Genomic DNA, 20,925 nt, shown 5'->3' with positions numbered 1-20,925 from the left:
GTAGGTGTGGGAGGATGTCTAACAGAGAATTCTCTGCACTCTGATCAAACTAGATTTCCCAGGATTCTTTGGTGGAAGCTATGACAGTTAATGGGTATCAAGTGGATACACTTTTGTAGAGAGAGAGAGTGTGCGCGTATGTGTGCACGCACGCGCACAATATAATCTCCATCCACTCTAAAACATTTTGCTGCCTAAGGTAGAGCAGCAAATGCCACCCCCACCATCCCCTGGCTGGTTACGTTATTTTAACACCCACAGCAGAAAATCCCACAAACATCTGTACTGCTCCTTACAAATAAAAATACAACAATAATAAATTAAATATCTTATTTATTTATTTATTACTTTTCTATACCTCCAATAGCTGAAGCTCTCAGGTGGTTCACAATAATTAAAACCATAAAATATAGTATAAACTTGGCAACCCTTTCATGATATCCAGTCAGCTGGCTGAGATGGCCACCTCCCTCTGCCTAATAGTTAGGAGATGGGAAGCAAGTAAGAGTCTCTGGCTCAAAATTCAGTAAATTTCACAAACTATTTGTATTTTGTTTGCTACAGATCCATCTTGGATTCTTCATATAGCACTGTATTGGACCCTAGTGGTGGCCTGTTTAACAGGAACAATGAATTATGACCATTCAGTGCAAAGGCCACACCCAGCAGTGTGGATCTGGAAGGCTGGATGCAGACCTGACCTGAAGGACAGGCAGATGTAATCTTGATATGCTACAAAGGATGAATGGCATCACCAGCCCAGAGTCCTCAATGTATTGGGGGTTGTGCAGTTTTGAGTGAGACAAGGAGTACTCCAGCCTTACTCAAGCTGGTGCCCTCCAGATGTGCTGGAGTACAGCTCCCATTGGCCCCAGACAGCAGGCTGTGCTGGCTGGCAATGATGGGGACTGTAGTCCAATACCTCTGGAGGGTGCCAAGTTGGGTAAGGCTTTTAGGAAAGGCACTGAAAGTTGGTTTCTGGGACTGATGCTGTCACTGCCTCTAACACCATGGAAAGCAAGAATGCAGGTTGGTTTAGTGTTGTTCTTTCCCCCTTTTCTACTTCTTCCAAGCAAGTGCTATTCTCTGTTTCTGTTTTGAAAGCTTGCTTTCCACAGTTGAGGCTGGATTCTTCTTCCCTAGCTTTGCTTTATAACTCCTCCTGAGCAGTAATGTGGATTAGGCAGTTATGGCTAGAGAAAATTAATGTATGTTTCTGCTGTACCTTTGAATCTGACTATTCCTTTTGTGATATGTGAACACAAAGCAAGACCAGCTGCCTTTCACAGGAGCATATGCCACTGATCTTCTTGCTGTCTGCTGCCCTTGATCCCTCTAACTGTGCATCTTCTCTCTGACTTTCAGAAGACATTGGAAGACGTGCTCCAGAGCAGCAGTTTATGAGGAATCAAAACGCTAAAGAGGAGATGCTGCTGCTGCTATCCTCAGTTCTCATCTCTACCACCTGTACCTCCCGTGACATCTGGCATGGCTCAGCAACCAAAGGCAATCTGGGAAGCTGCTTATGTTGCTGATGAAAGAAATACACACAGTTTGAGTCACCCTAATCTGAGCCAGCTTCTTTGCCCTGATGTTGCTCAGCGGAAGAGGGCTGAAGGCAGGAGTTGACTTGTCTTGGCAGTTGCAGGCAATCATTGAATCCACTGTTGCTTCCATTACATTCAGTATGGACTGAGAACTACCACCTGTTCATCCTTTTACATATCCAGTAGACCTGTAGGATGGGATATGAAATGGATCCAGAGGAAGATCTTTGCTCCTTAGGGAGAACCAGAAAGCACTTGCTCTGTGAGCAGCCCTAACTGAAGTGCAACTCTTGATTTGCAAGTGTGGAACTTATAGGGGGTGAAGTTGGCTTCCTCTTCCTCAAAACGTCTCATTGGTGGACTATTTCTGTAACCCCAGTCCAGCAGATTAAAAAAAAATTACTGGAATATAGTTTTGAAATGGGAATGCTCTATTTTTACCCAAATTGTGGTGAATACTGTAGAAATGTTATGTGGTAACTTAAAATAAAGTTTGAAAAGCACATCCTGTCATAAGTTACTTCCACACTAGAGCTGTTTAGCACTACTAAGGCATTGCTTTTCCACAATCAGCTGGAAGCAGAAATACAGAGGTTCCACATGGTACTTAGTACAGCTTATTATTATCTTGGAATGCTCTCTCCCATGGCCAAGAGCCTTCTGTACTGTTTGCTCACAAATAAGTACTGTTCAGAAAAGGTTTTTTGTAATGTTAATTAAAAGTTACTTAGAGCGCAATCCTATGGCCGCTAGACAGCAGCTAGACAGCCATTGGATTGGTCAGTTCCTGGAGAACCGCCACCACACCGCCTCATAGGCAGCGCGGATTGTCCCTGGGCTCATGCTCGGAAGAGCAGCGAGGAGCAGGGGAAAGAGGGCGTTCCTGGGGGTGGGGAATTCAGAAGTGCCAGTACGATACTTCCTGTGTCATCCAGCCTCCCCACCCCTCACTCCGATGTCCCACAGCTAGACAGCTGAAATTGGCCATCTAGCCATGAATGCAGGGCGGTTGGGGTGCGGAGGAGACGATCCCCTTCACGCTCCTCCCACTGTGCATTGGATAGGTGGTCGCCTCTGAGTTTGGTGGTGGCTGCCTATCTGCATAGGATTGTTCCCTCCGAGTGCAATCCTATGCATGTTACTTAGTTACTTAGAGTACAATGCTTTTAGACAGAAAGTCCTACAACTCCCAGCGTACTGAACCAGTATGGCTGCCTGGGGCACACTGGGAATTGTAGTAGTTTTTCTGTCTAAACATGCATAGGATGGTGCCCTTACTCCGCTTCTGTTGCTATGGTGGTGGTGAACTTTTAGTTCCTGATTTCTTTATATTTTTTCTATAATGAAATGGCATGACTTTACTATCAAAGAAAAAGGAAAAAATGCAAAGAAAACAGTAATTAATACCCTCCCCCAACAGAAACTGACTATTTAAAGAGGAAGCTTATCACCAAATTTCCCCAGCTCTGTTGAACAGGAATAAAACATCAGGAAGGAAACTGTTAATTAAAGGCACATTAGCCCTTAAAATTCTCAATAGTTTTTTGCTAGTCTACATTGGACAAGTGGGCACTGCAATTACATTTTATTGCAAGGGGTGTGGGGGAGCCACAAATCAGGTCTGAAAAAACACTGGAAGACAGTGGAATACAACAATCTGGCAACATTTGGATTCTCTGTGAAAAACGAGTGAATAATTAAGGATGGTGGTTCCAAGAAAAGGTCCAGTGTGGAAGCAACCCAATTATTCAGTGCTTGATTAGGGGAGGAGGAAAATGCAACTTGATTTTATGGACAAAGATGTTCCCTGCATTTTGAAAGGGTTGCATGAATTGAATAATGCAGTCATATACAGCCACACATCACAGTTATCTGTGAGAAATTCCCAGACTGAAAAGTGCTATGTATTTCCTAATAAGAGTAAGAATTATTGTGCAAGCCACTCTTTTTGAAGGGGGAGAAAGTTCCATTGAATATCTGTACAACTCTCCTTCATGTCATTGTGATTGTTCAGAGACCCTGTTAAATAGTACCTGTTGTCTGCTAACTCTGTTGCCAATGTGCTGGACGTTGTACATTGATTTATGAGCTATTTGGGCTAGGATGTGTAGCAGTTAATTAGGAAAGCTAAAAGATGCATTTTTTTGTGCGAACTTTTGATATGGTAGTGCATCAGAGGCTACCTCTGAGCATTGTTTTCTGGTTCTAGAACAAACGCATGAATAATCCTCATTCACTTTCCAGTTTTACAAAGCACTTTGCAATTGTTCTCATTCACAACCAGCCCCCCCCCCCCCCCATTCTCCCATTGCTACTTGACCACTGCTTCTTTTCAACAGCGTGTGGGATTTGGAGCGGGGAGTCCCAGGTTCAAATCTCCACTTCACAGTGTAGCTCAATTGATGTCCTTGGATTAGCCTAGCTTTCCCCAACCCGATGTCCTCCAGATGTGTTGGGCTGCAACTCCCATCATTGCCAGCCAGCATGGCCTAGCCATTCTCTCAGCCTAATCTGCCTCACAGGATTGTTGTGAGGATAAAATGGGAAGAACTTTTATGTGGGATACAAATAAAACAAATGAGGTGAAACTGGTCCCTCTCCATTTTTCTGAGATCTCAGGGACTGCCCACAACACAGCACTTCCTTCTCCCATTGAAAGGTACTAGATTTGCAACTTGATATTGGCAAGTTGTATCTATTAACTTCCCTTGGCTTGAGATCTGGCTACCCCTTACCCAGGCAATACATGGCCACTGTCCATAGAAACACGGGAAGGTAGCACTCACTGGAGGCAAGGAGTCACAGCTCTGATACCTTTAGGCCACCTGCTCCCCTTTCTCGTAGATGTTCTGCCTCCATTTCATTGCCCTAGAACTCTGCTCGTTGCCAATGTCTTTGAGTAGTGCGTTTAGGAATGGTAATCTCTGTTGCACCACAGCACTGTGACAAGTACAGCAATTGTTGATACAATGAGCACTTACTTCCCCACCTCCTGCAAAAATTATGCCGGATTATCTTTTTACGCAGTCCTTATCTTTACTGGTTTGTTGGTCATCGAGGAAGAGTGAGTCACTTGGTTCATAATACTTCGTTGCTTTCCTCTTAATCTTCTGTCAGGCTTGGAGGAAAAATCTGGAAAAAGTCACCAGTAAACCTATTTTAAATAATCTGTGGTGCCCCAAGCTATGTAAGGTGAGCCTTCATCTCATTTGGTTCTGAGCCGCTTTCTTGCAATTATTATATTTTTCATATTTAAGTTTAAGTTTAGTCTCTTTTCGTCTGCAAATTTGCATTTGTTGATTTCTTTGCCACAAAGTGTGACATGTTTAAATGTGATGTTTCACTACTGCTGTCGTGGTGTAACGTTAAGAGAGTTGGTGCAAACTGAATATTAATCACTTGATTTCCATGGTTGTTTTTTTAAATTAATAGCTAGCAGCAGTGTCTGTGGAGGGGAGGATTTGAGTTGGTACCACAGCACACAGGAGTTAACCCTTCTCTTCCCTGCCACAGTCTTGACAAAAATCCTCTACCACCACACTTCCACAGCAGCTATTAACAATAATAAAAAAGAGCCACTTCAAATGACATTTTTAGCACTGTCTAGTCTGCCTCTATGTTGGGCTTCCTTGAGGTGTGGAGCCTCAAAGAATACCGAAGAAAAATAGCACCTTTTCTATATTTAAATATAGTTTAAATAATCCATATGTTGGTCAGCTACAGTAACCAAGGGCTGACCCAAGGTCTCACTGCCATGGATGAACTTAAATCTATCCTCTTGTGTTTTATTGTACACTGAGCACCTTCACAACAGCACATTAAATAATTAAGAGTTGACCAACATAGTTATTTTCTTATTTTTATTTTCAGTTTCAGTAGCTTAGCATACTATTTGTAGTGCACATTAATTTGTTGGGACTAAATACTGGGCACCATCACCACTATATTAGAATCTGCATTTCATCTATAAGCATGCACTCAAAAAAGAAAAGAAAAAGAATAAATTCAAGTCTTTATCATTCCTTAATCATCCTGAACTTACAAAGACATGTTGAACACCAAAATGAAAACGGGCAGCCTCACTCTTTGATTAAATAGAAGGAGTGGATGGGATGGTGACCATGCTGAGACATTTAGAATGCCAGGAATATCACTCAGCCAGTGATAGGTTAAGTTGCCTCTGTGCAATTCCTTCAGCTGTTTCTCCGAGACTTTTACATAGTTGAGGCAGATAATCCTGGAACTGTGGCCGCCCAGGCTGTTGCCTAGTTTGACTTTGTGGTTGGGCTGACTCTGCATTAATCTATAACAAGAAATATTTATTTTTTTAAATACATAAAATGTGCTTTCTTCCAAAAATGGATTCCTGGGTGGTATACATAAAAAAATCAATCCATCAATAATCAAGACAATATTAAAACTACAATAAAATAAACCTAATCATTACTATATAACATAGGCATACAAAACAGATTATTCAACCGGTGAAAGGAATGAAGTCAGAATAGAAACATTTTAACCTGGTGCCAAAAAAGAACGCACTGTCAGCACCAGTTATACCACCTTTGGGAGGCCATTCTGGAACTTGGGCACCACCACAGAAAAGGCCCTTTCCTCTGTAGATGCATAATGCACTTCTTTTAGCAATAGCTGCATAATGCACTTCTTTTAGAACATCTGAGATGATCTTAATTCTTGGGCACATTGGTATGGAAGGAGGTGCTCCTTCAGATATTTGGGTCCCAAGCTTTAAAGCACCAGCACCTTGAATTGGGCTTGGTAGCAAATAGGCAGCCAATGGAATTCCTTCAGAATTGGTGTAATGTGGCTTCACCTAGATAACCCCAGTCAGAATTCTAGCAGCCAAATTCTGTACTAGTTGAAGCTAGTGTGGTATTCGGGTAAAGAGAGGTAGATGTATTATCATCTGTGTGATTACAGCAGCAGCAATTATTATAATGAGTAAGACGAAATTTGACCGGGTGACCTGGCCTTTCTGCAGGAACAATCCAATCTTTCTTTTGACCTCTTCATTTCTTTTTCTACTTGGCCCCTACTATTACCCCAAAGCTATGTATCCGAAATATAATAATAAAGACTAGCTTGGTACACACACTTCTTTTCCCATTCTGGGTATGGTTCTTTTCCCATACAATTTAGGAACAGTACTGTATAGAAATCTCCTGTTTCCACTTGGATTTAGTGAGCTAAAGGGAGACTGAAGGAAGAAATCTGCTACCTTAGTAAGAAAAGGAGGTGGAACTAGGAGGGAGGAAAATCGTGAGAAGTTTTCTAAAGCTGCAGTGTATTCCATTAAAGGAAAAAGCATCAAAACGGTTTCTCTGGAACTTGGAGTGAAGAATTCAAAAGGTCATTGTACCTTGTGCTAAGATGAGGAGTGAGAGAGACAATCCAACTTCTCTCCTGCTCCTTTGCAGATAAAAAGAAGTGGCACCTTTGCACAATTTTCTCTTATTTAATATAAACCATGGTTATAGACACAGGCTACTATGTGTGCCACCAAGATATATGCCTGGCCCACTCTCCTTGCAACCATCTCCAGTGGATCCTGGGCAACACTACATTTCCTCTGCTGGATGCCCTGCGAGAATCAGGGGGGTGAGTGGGAATCTATTCCCTTAACTTGGCACAACTGTTGGAGAGCCTCCTTTCCCCACCACTGGAGCTGAGGATGTTTTAAGACAATGTCTTCCATCAGCAAAAGCCATAGCCAGCTTGGAACACCTGTGCAGGGCTATGCTCTTGCCACTGGGTACAGATCAAGTGTTGCCTGTTCAGATCAAAACCAACTGGATTAAAAAAAGATGACTGACAGATGTCCAAGGATGTTCTGACCACTTGTAGGGTACAAGGCGAGGAAGGGAACGTCAAGGAGGTAATGTAGTGGGCGACGCTGGCAGATGGCCGGTAGGCAGATCCAACGGATATGGGATCCATAACTTCAGTTCCGTTTCTTGTGCTGTGATGTTGCTTCTACTTCCAGATACTGTAGCCCAATCAGCATCCCCAGGATGGAGAAACCTGAGAAGGGTGGAAAGGGAAAGGAGCTTAGAACATCACTCTTAGTATAAGGGCATTTGCTGCCCCAACTGTATCTGTAAGAAATGCCAGTTCCTTTAGGACAGGGGTGGGCAACTTGTGACTCTCCAGATGTTTTGGCCTACAACTTCCATCAGCTCTAGCCAGCATAACCAATGGTGAAGGATCATGGGAGTTGTGGGCCCAATTTCAGCTCTCTGTTCAGTTATGATGCTAACTGGATGGCCTTGGGCAAGTCACAATTACCTAGTCTTAACTAATTTCACAGGGTTATGGTGAGGCTAAAAATGCTGCTGTGAAACTCCTTGGGAGAAGAGTGAGCTACAACTGTAAATAAACAAAACACCAAGCAGGCACCAAAGAATAACCAGCACAGGCTCTACTTACTTGCCACCATTAGGGGTGCCAGGACACCGATTGTTGCAGCTGCCGTGCCATAAACAAACACTTCAGAGAGGAAGTGGCCCAGGGCAATGAAGAAGGTCAAAAGTGTGATGTTATAGAGGCTGCCAGAGAGTACAGAAAAAAGGGGATTATTGTGTGCCACAGAGAGACAACACAAAGAAATTGGAGAGAAGAAAACTGAAAAAGAACCAGAAAGCAAGCTAGTGTGTTGTGTCTTTGCACTATGTAGTCAAGCTAAATTCTAGGCTGGCTTCTGCATCTCTTGGAAACGATGGAGAGCCTCTTCTGTTGCTCAAAGGGCCCTTCAGTTGTGTTGGATGTGTGCTCTTACCACCCATATGCCACAGAAGTAGCATGTCAATCCCTGGGCTGATTAATATGTTCAGCATGGTCAATATTGCCAAGGTAGTACCAACATGACACTTGGTACCATTTTGGCAAAGGCAGGATGGATAAAAATCAATTGGGTTTTTAATGTAAAAATTATTTTATTTAAATGATATTCTCTATAATGATGATGATAAGAAGTCGGTTTAAAATAATAGAATCATAGAAACATAGAATAGTAGGGTTGGAAGGGGCCTACAAGGCCATCGAGTCCAACCCTCTGCTCAAGGCAGGAATCCAAGTCAGAGCATCCCTGACAGATGGCTGTCCAGCCTCGTCTTGAACGCCTCCAGTGTGGGAGAGCCCACCACCTCCCTAGGTCATTGGTTCCATTGTCGTATTGCTCTAACAGTCAGGAAGTTTTTCCTGATGTTCAGCCGGAATCTGGCTTCCTGTAACTTGAGCCCATTATTCCGTGTCCTGCAATCTGGGATGACCAAGAAGAGATCCTGGCCTTCTTCTCTGTGACAACCTTTCAAGTACTTGAAGAGCGCTATCCTATCTCCCCTCAGTCTTCTCTTCTCAAGGCTAAACATGCCCAGTTCTTTCAGTCTCTCTTCATAGGGCTTTGTTTCCAGTCCCCTGATCATCTTCATTGCCCTCCTCTGGACCTTCTCCAGCTTGTCTGCATCTTTCTTAAAGTGCGGTGCCCAGAACTGCAAACAGTACTCCAGATGAGGCCTTAACCAGTGCCGAGTAGATGGGGACTAGTACTTCACGGGATTTGGAAGCGATGCTTCTATGAATGCAGCCCAAAATAGCATTTGCCTTTTTTTGCAGCCACATCACATTGTTGGCTCATATTCACCTTGTGATCAACAACAGTTCCAAGATTCTTTTCGCTAGTAGTGTTGTTGAGCCACGTATCCCCCATCTTGTAACTGTGCGTTTGATTTTTTTTCCCTAGGTGCAGAACTTGGCATTTATCCCTATTAATGTCATTCTGTTGTTTTCTGCCCAGCGCTCCAGTCTATCCAGATCACTTTGAATTTTTCTGTCTTCCGAAGTATTAGCTATCCCGCCCAATTTTGTGTCATCTGCAAATTTGATCAGCATTCCCTGTACCTCCTCCTCCAAGTCATTAATAAAAATGTTGATGAGCACTGGGCCCAGGACTGAGCCCTGTGGTACCCCGTTCATTACCTCTCCCCAGTTGGAGAAGATCCCATTGATAAGCACTCTCTGAGTCCGATTCTGTAGCCAACTGTGGATCCACCTGAGAGTTGTTTCATCTAGCCCACTTTGAGCTAGTTTGCTCATCAGGATATCATGGGGCACTTTGTCAAAAGCTTTGCTGAAGTCGAGGTATATGATGTCTACAGCATTCCCACAGTCCACAAGGGAGGTTACCTGATCAAAAAATGAGATCAGATTCATCTGGCAGGATTTGTTCTTGACAAAACCATGTTGGCTTCGAGTAATCACTGCATTGTTTTCAAGGTGCTTACAGATGGAATGCTTTATCATCTGCTCCAGAATTTTCCCAGGGATTGATGTCAGACTGACTGGTCTGTAGTTCCCAGGTTCCTCCTTTTTACCCTTTTTGAAGATAGGGACAACATTAGCCCTCCTCCAGTCACCTGGCACTTCACCCGTCCTCCATGATTTCTCAAAGAGCATAGACAGCGGTTCTGAGAGTTCTTCTGCCAGTTCCTTGATTACTCTAGGATGCAGTTCATCTGGCCCTGGAGCTTTGAACTCATTCAAGGTAATTAGGTGTTCCTTGACCATATGCCTATCGATCTCAAGCTGAAATCCTGCCCCTTCAGCCTGTACTTCGCCTTTGCCAGGGTGGTCATAGATCCTCTTTTGGGAGAAGACTGAGCCAAAGTAGGAATTGAGCACCTCTGCCTTCTCTTTGTCCTCTGTTATCATTTTGCCCTCCTTATTTAATAGCTGAACCACCATTTCTTTCCTCTGTCTTTTACTATGCATGTGGCTGAAGAAAGCCTTTTTGTTACTTTTAGCATCCCTCACTAACCTCAGCTCGTTCTCAGCTTTAGCCTTCCTGGTGCCATCCCTGCAATTCTGTGCTACCAGCCTGTACTCTTTGTAGCTTGGCCTTCCTTCCACTTCCTATATGTGTCCTTTTTTGTTTTCAGGTCTTCTCTACGCTTTTTGTGAAGTCACATTGGCTTCTTCTGTTGTCTTCCACCTTTTTTCCTTGTTGGAATGGTTTGTAATTGTGCCTTTTGAATTTCCTTTTTTAAAAACTCCAACCCATCTTGGACTCCTTTTCTTGTTAGAGTTACTTGTCATGGGACCTTACTTATGATTGTTCTGAGTTTATTAAAATCAGCTTTCCTAAAATCCAGGGTACGCGTTTGGCTACACTCGGCTTTTGCTTCCCTTAGAACCAAGATCTCAAGTATAACATGGTCGCTTTCCCCCAGAGTTCCTGTAACTGCTACTTTATCCACTAAGTCATCTCTGCTGGTTAGGATCAAGTCTAGGATAGCCAATCCTCTAGTTCCTTCCTCTACTTTCTGTAGGAGGAAGTTATCCGCCACACAAGTCAGGAATTTCCTGGAGGGGCCATGTTTTGCAGAATTTGTCTCCGAACAAATATCGGGGAAATCAAAGTCCCCCACTACTACTACATCATGCTTCCTTGAAACATTGGCTATTTACTTTTCAAAAGTTTCATCTTCGTCTTCTCCTTGATTGGGTGGCCGGTAGTAGAATCTGACCACCATGCTCCTTTTATTTTTGCTCCATTTATTTTAACCCAGATGCTCTCGATGGGGCTACCAAGCTCCTCCTCCTGTATTTCTGTCCAGAGATATGTATTTTTCACATACAGTGCAACCCCACCTCCCTTTCTGTCCCTACTGTTCTTTTTGAACAAGTTATATCCTTCAATTGCTGTATTCCAGTCATGGGAGTCATCCCACCAAGTCTCAGTTACACCTATCAAGTCATAATTTCCCTCTTGTATTAAGAATTCAAATTTGTTCTGTTTGTTTCCCATACTCTGGGCATTAGTATATAGACAGTGAAGACCATGTGCTTCATGGTCTGGCTTTCTTCCTACATGTTTGTGAAGACTATTATTGGGTGCTATTAGAGCTGTTCTCTCTGTTGTGGTGCATGAGCTTTTGTCCATTGTTATCCCCAACTTTACATCTCCCTTCCGCATAGGATTCAGTTTAAAGCCCTCCTGATGAAGTTCTTCATGCTGTGGCCAAACACATTCTTCCCAGCCTTTGTGAGGTGCAACCCATCCCTTGCCAACAGCCCATCTTCCAGGAAGTATAGCCCGTGGTCCCAGAATCCAAATCTCTCTCGTCGGCACCACCTTCATAGCCAGTCATTCACCCGGAGTATTTTTCTTTCCCTTTCTATCCCTCTTCTAACTACTGGAAGGATGGATGAGGAAACTATCTGGGCCCCAAAGTTCTTGAGTTTTCTTCCCAAAGCTTCAAAGTCTGACGTGATTTCTTCGTAGCTCCGCTTGGCAGTATCAGTTGTTCCCACATGGATGAGAAAAAAGAGATACCTGTCAGTGGGTTTTATGAGTGCAGGCAACCCTTCAGTCACATCTCTAATCCGTCCTCCTGGGAGACAACATACCTGGCGAGTCCCACAGGTCTTCGTGACATACTTGGGTTTCGATCCCACGCAGCAAGGAGTCTCCCACTACTACTCCTCTTCTCTTGTTGTTGTTGTAGGCCTTGGTTTCATTGCCTCTGCTTGATTGACCTTCAGCCTCTTGCTCGCTCTCATGCAGCTCCCTGTAATTCTTCCTCTGCAGGCTGTTCTCCAGTCTCATCCTCAAGTACCTGGAAATGGTTCCAGAGCTCCACTGCTTCCACTGGTGCAGAGTGGCTTCTAGTTCTTCTGCTCCTAACTGTCACTCTTTTCCAAGGAGTATCCCCTACTGCATTTTTCCTCACCTCAGCACTTCTCACTTCTGCCTCAGCTTGCTGTTGCTCTTCAAGCTTCTGTTCTTCACTTTGCCGCTGTAGTTGAAATGAAACCTGAATGGGTCTACTCAGAAGTCCTACTGAGATCAATGGGACCTACTCCCATGTAAGTGTTGGTAGGATGGCATCCTTCCAGTGCAATCATATACCGGTTTACTTGGAGATAAAGTTCACTATGTTCAAAGGAGCTTACTCCAAAGAAAGTATCCCATGGATTGCTTAGGCTGTAATTAGGAGTGTCTTAGGCTGCAATCCTATACACATTTATCCATGAGCAAATCCAACTTAGGGAGCAATCCTATGGCTGCTGGACAGTGTCTAGATGACCATTGGATTTTTCCGTTTCTGGGAACCAAGCTCGGAGCCAGGGCTCTGAGCTTGATTCCCAGAAACCGGACTCCCCTCCCCCACCGCCTCGTAGGCAGCATGGTTAGTCCCCATGTAAGCGCAGCGTGGAGAAGGGGGAAAGGGGGCGTTCCCGAGGGCGGGGAGAGGAGGAGACTGCGGAAGTGTCTTTACACTTCCTAAGCACTGTCCAGCCTCCCCTCCCCCGACTCCGATGCGCCCCAACTGGACAGCCAAAAGTGGCTGTCTAGCTGCAGATGCAGGGCGGCTGCAGCATGGAGGAGAGGATACCCTCAGTGCTCTGTCCGCCCTGCATTGGACAGTCGGACGCCTCTGAATTTGGAGGCATCTGACTATCCCCATAGGATTGTGCCCTTAATTGGACTTACTTTTGAGTAGACATGCATAGGACTGCACTGTAAGACTTTTAACACTGTTAGGGCTGGCTGGGGAATGCTTGGAGTCATAGGACCTTTTCTCTATCTAAACATGCGTAGGATTGCACCTTGAATCTCTTAACTGAATCCATGCCACTCTATCAAAACCCACTGAGTTAAAGGCTGCTCTCTATATAAAGAGAGCATCACAGGGAAAATATATGTCTTTGGAAGTCAAACATAATTAGGGTAAAACAGATAATTTCATGTCCTGCTTGTGGGTTTACTGTGGGCAGCTGGTTAGCCACTGTGTGAACAGAATGCTGGATGAGATGGACCCTTGATCTGATTATGTTCTTATGTATTCTCTGATATCTATTACGAGCTTGACACAAAGTCATGGCCTGATAAGGTAGGCAGTGGGATCCATCACCTGTCTCCAGGATATGTCCTTCTGAGTTCCACCTGGACCACCCACTATGCTCACCTGGATGGTCTTCTGCTCATTATTTTATGCTCTCTACTGCTCACATCTCAGATTATGAATGTGTATGCTTATCTACCAACCAAACACCATAGATGTCTATGTTTTAATTTCATAGGGGACCACTAGCAGACCTTGGTTCTGGGAAGTTTTTAGGCTTGTACAGCCTGAGCCCAAGCATGTTTACTCAGAAGTAAATCCCATTCTGTTCAACAGGGCTTACTCCTAGGGAGGTGTGCATAGGATTGTAGCCTTATTTACTCATAAATGTGCATAGGAGTGCAGCCTTAGTGTTCAGTAAAGGATCTTATTCACTGTCTGCAGAGGATATATGAGATAAAGTTTTTGTATAGTATAGAGGCTCTTTGTATCTATTTTAATGGTTATGGGAACCAATTCGCATGTGCCCTTTTGTATAGTAAGTATCTGTATTAGAAAATTGGAAACTTCAGTTACCTAACTTAAATGACTGGTTTAAGGCTTAACCTGGTAATTTCAATCAATCCAGTGTAGAATGAAGCATCTTTCCTCTATTATTGGTTTGTTTTAATATACATCCTGCCTGTCCAGGCAAATGCCCTACTCAGTTTAGTAGTACTGGCTTTGATCCTAAGTGTTCCTTCCGTTCACAGAAGGGCTTTCAATCCAGTGGAGGCTACAACCCATTGGAGTGGGGTGGGAGTGGAGGTGATTTTCATTGATTTCTCCCTCTCCCCTGCAGTCCCCTGCACCAACCCTGATAGAGCAAATTTGTGTGGGAGGGTACAGAGGGCTGCAGGAGGAGGAAGGAAGGGAGAATATACTCAAAATTCCCGCTCCCCCCTTCCTCTGGTGGGAACATCCTATGATAATCTTCCAAGCCACTAAGGATCCATGATGACACTTAGGATTCAGACCTAAAAACTAATGGTAGGTTAACTTTGGATTGTATAACCCACAATTAATCCATAGTGTCTGGGTTCAGACATCATGGGACAACCTCTGATTGGAACAGCAGTGGCATGCAACCCTGGCAAATCATGTGTTAATTAACCCACAATTTGCGTCTGTTATATGCAAACCCGGTCACAGGATTGGAGTCTAAAATTGTCTTTGTGCCCTTAACAACACCAATATGCATAGTTTTGCTCTGTAAGTGTATTGCTCTTATCATCATCCTACTATGTTTTAAAGCACCTAAAAATACCAGACAATGTACATACAATAATTCTTTTTTAAATCACAGGGCCCCACCCACAGGCTTACAATCTAAAAAAAATAAATGATAATTTTCCACTGCAGAGCTTTAGGGAAGCAAACACCTTGTTTTGAGTATTTGTCCTCCTTTAAAAGCACAGCTCACCTTTAAAGAGTGACAGTACAAATAGCTCCTTCTCAGCAAGCAGTTCCTTGCTACTTTGGGTAACACAGTTGAAGCTGCCAATTTCAGTGATTAAAAAATAGGCTTTTGTGGGTTTTCACACATTATTTCTGTTGTGCCAGCAGAGCTGAGGGAGGATGGACTGGCTGAAGTGTCTAGAATAGAATCCTTAGCTTAGCTCCAATTGGCTGTGCCTGCCCAAATGCACAGAGGATAATGGGGACAGCACAGTGTTCTGAAGCAGTGGAACTACTACTAATGAGTAAGGAGGAAATAGCTATATTTTACTTAAGTATGTTGGCAGCACTGGCAACTATTCCTGCCCCCGCCCCGCAGGTAAACCAGCAACTGACATTGTGAAACCTATTTTTTTCTTTAATGTCCATATTTTTTTCTCTGTAAGTAACATTTAAAATACTGTTTTATTCTTATGAATAAAATGTCGATATTCTTTAAAAAATGACCATTTTAAATACAGAAAAATACAAAAACAAATAAGTCCTGAGATGCTTGTTTCTGTATCCTGTTTGCTACCCAATCTAAATTCTAGGTCAAGAACACCTAAATGATGCAACTACAATGAAACTGCAAATTGTTTACATTTCACCTCTATTTGTATGATTGCTGGTTGCAAAGTTTTGAATGTTTTGTACAACTGTAAACGCTTTATCAAGAACTGGGACAATGGCAGGAGAGAAAAGATGGGAAGAATGGTCTGGGAAGATTATACAAGCAAAGTGACAAGGAGCCCCGAGAGGGATTTGGGGAGTTGTGTCCTGCACCAAAAATTGGGCTGCATCCAATGGTGCCATTACGCTGACTGAAGCAGCTCCATTGGCAGAACTGGGGAGGGGGTGATTTCCCCTCCGCCCTGCAGTCCCCTGCGCACTCTTGAAATCTGCACAGAGAGCTTCCGGGGGCGGGGGCAAGGAGGAGAGACCCCCTAAATACTAGAATCCCTGCTTAGTACCTTATTCAGCATATATTGTCCCCTCTCCCTTGCACACACTGCAGAGACAAAATTCTACACCACCATCCAATCTTCCACTCTGTGTAGTGTGTGAATCCTGATTATATTTGAGAAGGTGACTTGGGAAGATAGAGCAGGCTTAACTGTACAAATGAACAGTGGCTAAAGAGGTCAGAGCGGAATACAAAGAAGAGAAACCATTTTCAGTGCTGGACTGCTCAGGGAAGATGATTTATACAAAAAGCTATTTCCAAGACAAGAAAAGCCAGTTTTCATCCTTTTCCTAAGCATGCTTATACACAAGTAAGTCTTACTGGTTTCAGGGCAACTTTTACTTTCTCGAAAATGTGTATGAGACTGCAGCTTCAGTGTCACTCTTTGACACACATCGCTTCATCTGACAAAGGAGAAGGCAAAGGCTGGGGGTGGGCACAATGCCAATAATCTGTGCATATGGTGTAGGGGTTAGCCAGTGAAAGCCAGTGTGGTGTAGTGATTAGAGTATCAGACTGGGACTTGGGAGATCTGGGTTCTAGTCCCCACTTGGCCATGAAGCTCACTGGGTGACCCTGGGCCAGTCACTGATGCTCAGGCTAACCCACCTCACAGGGTTGTTGTGAGTATAAAATGGAAAGGAGGAGGCACATGTAAGCTGCCTTGGGTTCTTTGCAAGAGGAAAAGAGGGGGATATAGTAATAAATAAATAAAATAAAATATGGAAGAGTAGTGAGAATGCAAGTGACAGACTGAAGGTTTTTTGAGGGAGAGAAATATATTAAAAGATGTCAAGAACAGTGGAAGGCAGTCTACAAATCCTATTGTAGAGGACAGAAATCAGCAGCAGCTGAAATTTGAGAGCTGTATTTCCTTATGGAGGCCTCAAGTGCCCAAACTCACTCTTTTTACGTATGTCTCCAAGCAACTATCCAGAACTCAAACATGCCCATCTGTCTCTCCCCGCCCCCCAACAGCCCCTCCTGTTTATCCATCAACTGTCAGCCTCTATTCACAGCAACTGTCTACCACAGGAAGCCTCTATTCACAGCAAAGCCAAATGAGAAGAGTTTCTTGAAAACCACCACCACTGAGGGTGATTCCAGATGAGGCTTTTCTGGCACCATAGACCTGCCTCATTCACAGAATTGGGGGACGGGGTATCCAGATGACTCGTGGCCCTCCTATTCCCCACCACTTCTGCCTTTTTTCTATGAAACTCCGTTAAGTAAGAAAAGACAGAATAGCTGCACAACTAGTGCTAGGACCCCGCTGACTGGAAGTGCCCTAGTACAAAAGATATGAATGGAATCAATATGCCACATACAAGCGTCAATGGAAGAGTAATAACTGACTCACTAGCTATCCAGATATCGCTGGAAGCGGGGTGGGAGCGCCTCATTGGTATGCCTCCATGTTTGATTCCAGAGCTTGGCTCAGACACTGAGGGCACAATCCTATGCATGTTTAGACAGAAAAAAGTCCCACAGCTCCTAGCATTCCCCAGGCAGCATGGGTGGCTGGGGAATACTGGGAGTTGTAGGACTCTCTAAACATGTATAGGATTGCACTCTTAATGTGATGTAAAATATCTACCTACCTACATCTTTGATCTTAGACCAGTACCATCCTTCCCCAACCTGGTGCCCTCCAGCTACGTCGGACTGCAATTCCCATCATTCACAGCCATTATGCCGAATGGGTGAACTGGGGGGTGAGCTTGACACATCTGAAGGGGATCAGGCTGCAAGCAATTCCTTCTTCATGCCTGTTTTCCCACTCCGTGCAAATGAAGCATTCCAAGAAAATAATAGCTTCCCAGTTGCACAAGCTACTTGATTAGAAAGTTTAGGAAATCAAGATCGACTGCATTATATGAAAAGGAGTGTGTACATTATTGGAAGTGGGGCAATAATAGTGTAAGGCACTATTCCTTTTAGCATTTATTTTACATACGTCTTGTTGCGAATATCAATGGCACAGTAGCAGCGAATCACAGAAGAAAGCAAGGTCCAGATGCCAAAGGTCCGAGCCTGGAGACCGTTTACTGTGCAGAGAAAACAAATAGAGAATTAGAGGATCTTCTTTTCTGATACCCTTCCACTCCAGGCAGAGCTAAGCCCTAAGGCATGGATAGGATAGGAGGCCCATAAGACCAATGGGGCTGTAAAGTATCTTAGGGGTCAAAGCCTTTCCAAATGAAGGGGTAATGCAAATGGCAGTTAACATTTTTCTAGTGCTAAGTTAAAGCCAGCAGATCCTTCTCCCTACAGATAAGGATGGGTATGGAGGTGGTGGGGAGGAGAGGAATAATCTTTTTAAAATGTGTAGGAGATGAACGCTTAAGAATTGGATAGGGATGTGAACATAAGAAGAGTCTTGCTGCATTAAACCACAAGCTTATATAGTCCAGCATTTGGTTCACACAGTGGCCAGGCAGATGCCTATGGGAGGCCGACAAGCAGGACATGAGTGCAATAGCACCCTCCTACTCATGTTCCCCAGCAACTGATGTACATAGGCATACTGACTGATACTGGAAGAAACATAGAGCCATCAGGACTATAAGCCATTGATAGCCTTCTCCTCTAGGAATTTTGGTTTTGGCTATTGGGAGTTATACAAATGTAATAAATAAATTTATCCAATCCCTTTTTAAAGCCATCCAAATTGGTGGCTATCACTACATGTTGTGGTAGCAAATTCCATAGTTTAACTATGCACTGTGTGGAGAAGTACTTCCTTTTATCCTCCTGAATCTCCCACCAATCAGCTTCATGGGATGACCCCGGGTTCTAGTACTATGAGGGAGAAAAATGTCTCCCTATCCACTTTCTCCACACCATGCATAACTTTTACACCTCTCCATGCCCCCCTTTAATTGTCTTTGTTTTCTATGTTTAAAAAGCCCCAAATGTTGTAAACTTCTTTCATAGGGGAGTTGCCCCAGCCCCTTGGTCATTTTGGTTGTTCTTTTCTGCACCTTCTCCAGCACTACAAGTGTATAACCTTTGATGAAAACAAATGTCAGGGAAAGCTGGAGGGAACAGCAATGGAGGCAAATGGTAAGGCAGAGGCTTGTAATGTGCATGGCAATGATCTCACAGACACCTCCTGAAGTTGCTTATGCTGCTGTCACAAGTTCCAGCATAATAAAGAGACAGCCACAATATCTGTCCTTGCTAGAGCAAGAACTGTATTTCACCAGCATTCTTAGTAAGCAGCTTGAAACAGTCATTCCCTATGATGGGAACTCTTGCTGGGATGATGTCACCACAGTCTCTTCAAATGGTAAGCCGTCTGGAACTACCCTGAGACTAAGTTCCTGGTGTGACAGAAGTTGCTGGACTCTTCTTACTTAAGATAATTATGCCACAGTGTCTGACATTAGATTCCTGATATGGGGAAAATATAGCTGACTGGCTGTTGCTGGAAGTCACGGAAATCATGCATCCATTCTGAAGAACAGAAACCATGGAAAGGACCAGGGTTAGCTCCAGGGTTGTAGAAAATGATCTGGGAACACTGTGATATGGATTTTGAACTATGCTATCTTTGCCTTAGTGTTCAGTGCCACTACAAATTTTCAATGTTCCTAAGGGCTTCTTGACACAATACAACTATGAGGTGGACACATGTATTTATTTCACCATGTATATATGCTATGGACAGCTGCAATGGTCCCCTGTTCTCCATCTCATGTACAAATGCTGAAATAAACACGACAGAATAAAGTTCTGCCTTACACGTCAATGAGGCATGCCAAAGGTACATATGGTGTTCCAGCTAAAGTATAACACACATAACACACATTAAACAGCCCTTGTTGAAGGAAAAATAGTGCTGGCTGCCTCTGGGTGTTTCAGGTAGTAGATGGCAGGCAAAAAGATATTTACAAAATTGGTAACATTTTGAGATTTGAATAAACATTTCTGAAGCTCAGGCAAGATATAGAGCCCAGGGTTAAGGTCCGGTTCCAGTTCTGCCTGAGTGCAAAAATGACTGTACTTCTTACCAAGGCTTGGTTTGCCCGTGTATAGTTTCTCAGATAGAAAGCTGTGATCTCTGAAGCTTTGCACTGTGTTCCCCATGGCAATGATGGACACCATAACCAGCCAGCTACGGAGTACATTCAGGAAACGGCTCATCTTGAACTGGCTCCGCACAACCTGCTCATGGGAACAAAGGCAGAATCTAGAGTTCATGATACTCCCACCCATCGTAATTCATACGCCCCTGTGCTTTGTAATCTTTCCTCCTAAATCGGCGTATAGGGCTTCACAAGAAACATATAGCTTGCTTTAGGGTTCATCTTAGCCTAAGGCAAGGGTAGCAATCGCACACCCATCATCCACACAGGTACTATGATAAAGGCTGACTCTTCCAGAGAGACTGGTACTTTACAGTCTTCGGTTCCAGTCTTGCACACACTTGGGAATATGGTTCAGTAGAATCCGTGGGGGTTAGTTCCAAGTGAATATACAACTGGCTACACGTCAACCTTGGTAAATCATTTTGCATCCAAAAACCCCTCAGTTTCAATCTGTAGCAGAGACAGTGGATCACCCAAGGAAAAGGAGAGCATTATAGATGTTCCCCCCCCCCCCCGCTGGTTGTGATGACCACTCTCCTATTAACCCGCTTAGCAACGGTGCCAGACTAGATACTTACATCCCCTCAGCATGCCTATTTATGATGTGTTCGAAAGCTAGTCCACCTCTTTATTACGTTGTAGCTGGCCCTCACAGAACGGTATTTACCTTTTAGGAGCCCACCGTCCACGGACCAACACAGCTGCCTGCTATGCTGGTCATATTTAGGAATAAGCCCCAAATGTCACCTCCCCCTATTTAGCCACCTGCTCTCTGACTCCAACCCCTCCCCGCACACAACGCCCCCCTTCGCCATCCCCTCCGTATGCAACCCCGCCCACCAACAGACACCCCAGTCCTTCATTGCCCTACCTGGTCCACGCGCGCAGCAGCAGCTTTTTGCCCTACCTCCGGTCCACGGAGCTGCAGCCCCGCCTCCACGCAATCGGCGCGCAATGATTGGTCCGCTGTCGGACTT

General features: G+C 44.1%; 2 protein-coding genes across 7 annotated transcripts in view; one reads left to right on the top strand and one right to left on the bottom strand.

The window, feature by feature from the left end:
- The window catches only part of FLVCR2 (FLVCR choline and putative heme transporter 2), a 63,802-nt gene extending 58,275 nt beyond the window's left edge, over window positions 1–5,527 (top strand). Inside the window, exon 10 of one of the 5 annotated variants that reach the window (XM_084841997.1) lies at window positions 1,366–5,527. In XM_084841997.1, coding sequence (XP_084698123.1) covers window positions 1,366–1,404 — 39 coding nt within the window. In that variant the 3' untranslated portion in view covers window positions 1,405–5,527. The remainder of the gene's footprint in view (window positions 1–1,365) is intronic. The other 4 variants (XM_084842002.1, XM_084841985.1, XM_084841980.1 and 1 more) reach the window with 4 other exon arrangements.
- Window positions 5,415–20,880, bottom strand: ERG28 (ergosterol biosynthesis 28 homolog). Of its 2 annotated transcripts, XM_084842021.1 has the most exons (5): window positions 20,820–20,880; window positions 19,871–20,024; window positions 17,812–17,902; window positions 7,995–8,113; window positions 5,415–7,589 (listed from the first exon to the last, which is right to left on the bottom strand). In XM_084842021.1, exons 2-5 carry the CDS (start codon window positions 20,001–20,003, stop codon window positions 7,510–7,512), a joined length of 423 nt encoding a protein of 140 aa, XP_084698147.1. In that variant the 5' UTR covers window positions 20,004–20,024; window positions 20,820–20,880; the 3' UTR covers window positions 5,415–7,509. The 2 variants fall into 2 exon arrangements, with proteins under 2 accessions (XP_084698147.1, XP_084698150.1); XM_084842024.1 differs by lacking the exon at window positions 7,995–8,113.
- Window positions 20,881–20,925: the final 45 nt, after the last annotated feature.

Source organism: Heloderma suspectum, chromosome 1 (genome assembly GCF_057233095.1).
Source record: "Heloderma suspectum isolate Gila_16-S chromosome 1, 16-S_ref, whole genome shotgun sequence".
Lineage (NCBI taxonomy): Eukaryota > Metazoa > Chordata > Lepidosauria > Squamata > Helodermatidae > Heloderma > Heloderma suspectum.
This window is presented reverse-complemented; position numbering and strand designations above follow the sequence as displayed.

Bases quoted from the DNA above. Each gene is read 5' to 3' on its own strand.
- ERG28 (XM_084842021.1), bottom strand. From the start codon at position 20,003: ATGAGCCGTTTCCTGAATGTACTCCGTAGCTGGCTGGTTATGGTGTCC. The intron at 17,903-19,870 runs GTAAGAAGTACA...TTCTCTGCACAG, and splicing joins CACGGGCAAACCAAGCCTTG to TAAACGGTCTCCAGGCTCGG. The intron at 8,114-17,811 runs GTATGTAAAATA...ACTCTCTGGCAG, and splicing joins ATTGATATTCGCAACAAGAC to CCTCTATAACATCACACTTT.